Source organism: Lupinus angustifolius, chromosome LG03 (genome assembly GCF_001865875.1).
Source record: "Lupinus angustifolius cultivar Tanjil chromosome LG03, LupAngTanjil_v1.0, whole genome shotgun sequence".
Taxonomy (NCBI): domain Eukaryota; kingdom Viridiplantae; phylum Streptophyta; class Magnoliopsida; order Fabales; family Fabaceae; genus Lupinus; species Lupinus angustifolius.
In genome coordinates, this window is record NC_032011.1 from 6430562 (window position 1) to 6435703 (window position 5142).

Here is a 5142-nt window from a genome sequence, read left to right on the forward strand (position 1 = left end):
TCCGCCACGCCTATTCAACCCCCTTCTAGGTTATTCTACCATTGATACCTAACAAAGACAATACAAATTACCGCAATTATTTCTTGACTCGAAGTGGAAAGCAAATACGACATGAACCATAACCTCAATATTAATTTTTAAAACAATTTATTAATAAAACAATTAAAAATTATTTATTCCTAATTATTTCATTATTAAATAATTCAGTTCATTTACACTTTATGCGTGCAGATTAGTTACGACAAACTTTTATAAAAGTTATAGAATTGAGAGGCATTTTCTTAAAAGAACTTAGCTAACTTAAATATATAAAAATTATTGTCATTGAAATAGATGAATTAGAGAACTTCCATTCTCTTAATAAATGGCAAGTTGACACAATCACCATAGTCAAATAAAAGAAAGGGAACCATTTGGTGTTTTTAATTAAAAATGATAGGTTGTCATACTCACAAAATAAATAGGAAGACAATTATTCTTATAATGACTGGGCACACAGTGGATAAAAACAACAAGTTTAGCAAGCAATGCTTTATGGATGTGTGCTTCACTAAGTATTTTCATTTATTTATTTATTAAGTAAATAAATGCACAATTATCTTAGTTATTTTATAAGTATTTTCATTTATTTATTTATTAAATAAATGTCTTCTTTAAAAGAAGTATTTTTGGGCTTTTTGGATAGAACAAAAATTATGTATCCACAATAAAGTTGAAGCCACTCAGAAATTAACAAAAACAGTCAATATTCCATTGCTATTCCATTTAATTGTTTGAATAAGACACGACCATTGTTTTAAATTATGGACATAGTTATATTGGGTTTATTACTGCAATTTTAGAACATTGTGCGAACCAATGAAGCCACAATTGTTATCGGAGAGTTAAGAGATGGTGACAAAGCACATAAAATTATCCAATGCTAACTAATTGGGGTTGAAGCCAATATCTTAGGTTACTTTATGTGCAATAAAAAATCAATGCTAATTAATGCAATAATATGTTAAACCTTCAGCGCATGTTGAATTAGGCATTTCCGTTCCAACGTCCCTTTCATTATTAAGTTAGTTAAGGATTTTAAAACTAGTAGCTCAAACTTCCTTGTCAATAGTGATGACAATATATAATTTACAAATGATTCTGTTTTTGTCGTAGCACGTCCTAGTCATAATTGATACTAAAATTAATATCACACTATAATTAATCTAACGTTGACAATGTTTTAATTTGCATTTCTCAAACATAATTACGATTGCAATATTACATTTTCCTGAATCTTGATAATTAATATCAAATTGAAGACAATTTCAAACAATTTTACATTATGACATCATATTTTTTTGGTACCACTAATAATATTCTTTCACCTTTTGATACGAAATTAATTCATGTTGGAGTGCATAAGTGTCTCTCTCAACATGTCTTCCAACATGTGTCTTCACAGTTATTAATATATACATGACTTCAAATTATCATTCTTAAAATCTAATCCCTAAACTTTTTTTTTATCGTTCTTGGGATCTAATCCCTTACATTATTATATCAACATATTATTAGTAATATAACAACCCTCACCATCTTACCTTATAACATATAATTGAAGAAGAGCTAGCCCTAGCACTAGTATATATATGACTTCATGAGTGTATAACTGAATATGAAAAGAAACTAGGAACTAAAGGTGTAGCAACATAGCAGACAGATAAACAACTACCAAAAATGAGTGCCATGACGTCCTCCGTTTCTGATAACCAAGCTCACGATAAAAAAACCCTTCCACCGCTCTCATCTCCACCGGAGAACGTGTGCATCGACGATGTGGCTGCCTCGCTGCCCTCAGGTTCCGGTGACAAGGATCACGGCCACTCACCGCCGCAAGAAAAGATTTGCATGGACGACATGCTACAGAAGTACTGCGGGGAGTTCGGGCGGTGGCAGCAGAGGCAATTCATTCTTGTCAGTCTTGCATGGATCCTGGAGGCATTCCACTCCATGGTGATGATTTTTGCTGATCATGAACCCACTTGGAGGTGCCTCTCTGGCTCCGCCGGTTCAGGATGCTCCACCACCGCCACGAGCGTCTGTCACCTCAAACCGGGTTCATGGGAGTGGGTCGGAGGACGGAATAGGTCCACCGTGTCGGAGTGGGGATTGATATGCGGTGGGAAGTTTAAGGTTGGACTTGTCCAAGCGTTGTTCTTCGTCGGCTGTACCATCGGTTTGTCCAACTTCTTTCTTAGCCCTATATTATTAATAAAATTGAGGATATTCACTTACATTAAAAAAAATGTATCTACATTTTGGAGAGGATTACTTTTTATTTTTTGAATTGATGTGAAAAGAATGAGAAATTGTTAGAAATATGTGATCTCTATTCTTATATTTTAGTCATTTATTTTATAACTTAATCATTTGAATTTCAATTCAGATGAGTAAGATATAGAGTAGATTTTTATAACTTAATCATTAGATTGAATTTGTTTTTTATGGAGTATAGACTACTTTTTTCCTTCAAAATTTTGTGTATATTATTTTCTTCCTATGAAAATTGGAGTTGAATTATTTTCCAATTTTGGAGAGTCAGGGAAATATGATTTTATAAAATGTTAAATTATTAATTTAAAATTATATAAAAATTTGGAGCATCCAAAATTTGTTTTTTAATTATTGGAAAAGTGAAAAAACCAAACAATGGTTACAAAAACTATCAAATGTGATCAACTTGGAACTATATTATTGACTTATAATATTTAAGTATTAGTTTGAGTTTTTAATTTTTTTGGGATTAAATTGATACATATATAAATTTTTCCATGACTAAAATGAGCACTATTTTTTATACAAAGAAATGATTGATGTCTTATCCAGCAACAAATCATAATTAACATTTGTTATGTGCTACCAAATTATCTATAATCTAAAATCCATCCAAATTAAATTCATCCATTATATCCAATGAATATCCATTAGATGAATACTCAATTCATCCAAAAAAATAAAAATAAAAACATTTTTTTTCTTCAATTAATTCAATATTAATATAAACAATCTCTCTCACCTTTCTAAGCAAAATTCTACACATCTTACAAAAGTTGAAAATTGTAATTGTGATTTTAAAAAGTGATTATAAAAAAAGTATAAACGATTTCGACCTTACTGCTTTACCCCAAAATCTTACTGTACAGTATAAATATATCATTTTTGTAATTGACTAACGTGATAATATAATGGACTGTTGCATATAACTTATGGAAATCGCAATTATTAGAAGTGTAAGCGGTTCCGGTTAAATTTGAAACCGATGAAACTAAACTGAACCATAAAATGTGGTTCGGTTCAGTTCGGTTCAACTCTGCGATTCGATTCAGTTTTTTTTTATTTAGAACCATTTCAGTTTGGTTCGGTTCAAAGTAATGTGAATTAATCATTAAGAATAATTTGATATTTTAATTTCAGGTGCTGGAATATTTGGTCACCTCTCAGACTCCTTTTTAGGAAGGAAAGGTTCTCTCATAGTGGCTTGTATCCTAAACACTATCTTTGGTTGCTTAACAGCATTGTCCCCTAAATATTGGGTATATGCCCTTTTTCGTACCCTCACTGGCTTCACCGTTTCCGGTGTTGGCATCAATGTCTTCGCACTCGCTAATGAACCAGTGGGCCCTTCAAAGCGTGGTGTTGCTGGAATGTCCACCTTCTACTTCTTTCCATCTGGTGTTGCAATTCTCTCAGCCATTGCTTACTTCTTCCAAAAATGGCGCCATCTTTACATTGCTTCTTCCATTCCTTCTATACTCTTTGTGTTCTTTGTCATTCCTTTTATATCAGAGTCACCAAGATGGTACCTTGTTCGTGGGAAAATAAACGAAGCAATGAAGCTAATGTCTACCATTGCCTCCACGAACGGGAAGCACCTCCCTAGTAACGTTATCCTCGTACTTGACCAAGAATTAGCATCTATCCCAAATGATGGAAAAGAAGAATCATTTATACCAAATGGTAGCAAAGAAACATCACCAAAACCAAATGGAGGAAAAGAAGCATCATCCATATCAAATGATAGCAAAGAAACATTACCAAAACCAAATAGAGGCAAAGAAGCATCATCCATACCAAATGATGGCAAAGAAACAACATCTATAACAAATGAAGGCTCAGGTACCAAAGAAACTGCAAAGAATAAAATCTTTGAAAACAAAGATGCAATTTCTGCATCAATCTTGGATGTAATTCGGTCACCAGCTACACGTATAAGGTTATTCCTCGCGGTGGACCTGAGCTTCTTAGTCTCTTTGGTGTACTATGGTCTAAGCTTGAATGTGGTGAACTTGGGAGTCAATCTTTACCTAAATGTGGCTCTAAATTCACTGTCAGAGTTACCAGCATTCTTGATAACAACATTGTTGTTAAACAGGTTAGGGAGAAAGCGGTTAGCTCTAGGGACAATGTGGTTCAGCGGATTCTTTTGCTTAATAGGGAGTTTGATGAAGAAAGTTGGTGTATGGAAGGTGGTGAGGATGGTATGTGGAATTCTTGGAATATTTGGGATGGCTGGAACTTATAATTTGTTATTTATTTACGTTGCAGAGTTGTTTCCAACGGTTGTAAGAAATGTCTCACTTGGCTGTTCGGCCCAAGCATCACAAATGGGAGCTATATTGGCACCATTTGTGGTGGTTTTGGGAGGTTGGATGCCATTTGGGGTGTTTGCAGCATGTGGGATATTTGGTGGGGTGTTTACAATTTTTCTGCCAGAGACATTGAACAAACCCTTATATGATACAATTGCTGGACTAGAGGCTTCAATTGTATGATGTTATTGTCACTTCATGGTTGTGATTATATTGGTAAGATGTTTCATTTTAATAAATATCACCTCTTTCTAAAAGTGTCCAAATTCTTATTTGATACCATTTAGATATTATTATATAAATAAAAAGAAATTTTTTAAAAACAAAAGTAATATTTTTATATTATTTATTAAAATTTAATTGGTCTAAGATAGGAAATGAGACACCAATCTCTATCCATTTTATTCTTTTATGCGTTTTTGTTAATTTTGCTATGAGAGAAAAATAATACGTATGTTTAATCCATCCTTGCAGGACACTTCTTGTTTGAAGAATGAAAAGTAAAAAGAGT

At 33.0% G+C, this 5142-nt stretch overlaps 1 protein-coding gene across 2 annotated transcripts; it reads left to right on the plus strand.

Annotated features, from left to right (window-relative positions):
• On the plus strand, positions 1580-4861 carry LOC109343279 (organic cation/carnitine transporter 4-like). 2 transcript variants are annotated; one of them, XM_019581502.1, is made up of 3 exons: positions 1580-2218; positions 3457-4022; positions 4110-4861. In XM_019581502.1, the coding sequence occupies exons 1-3, from the start codon at positions 1720-1722 to the stop codon at positions 4812-4814; spliced, it is 1770 nt and encodes a 589-aa protein (XP_019437047.1). In that variant the 5' UTR covers positions 1580-1719; the 3' UTR covers positions 4815-4861. The 2 variants fall into 2 exon arrangements, with proteins under 2 accessions (XP_019437047.1, XP_019437046.1); XM_019581501.1 differs by having other exon boundaries at positions 3457-4861.

Bases quoted from the DNA above. Each gene is read 5' to 3' on its own strand.
- LOC109343279 (XM_019581501.1), top strand. From the start codon at position 1,720: ATGAGTGCCATGACGTCCTCCGTTTCTGATAACCAAGCTCACGATAAA. The intron at 2,219-3,456 runs GTTTGTCCAACT...TTTTAATTTCAG, and splicing joins CTTCGTCGGCTGTACCATCG to GTGCTGGAATATTTGGTCAC.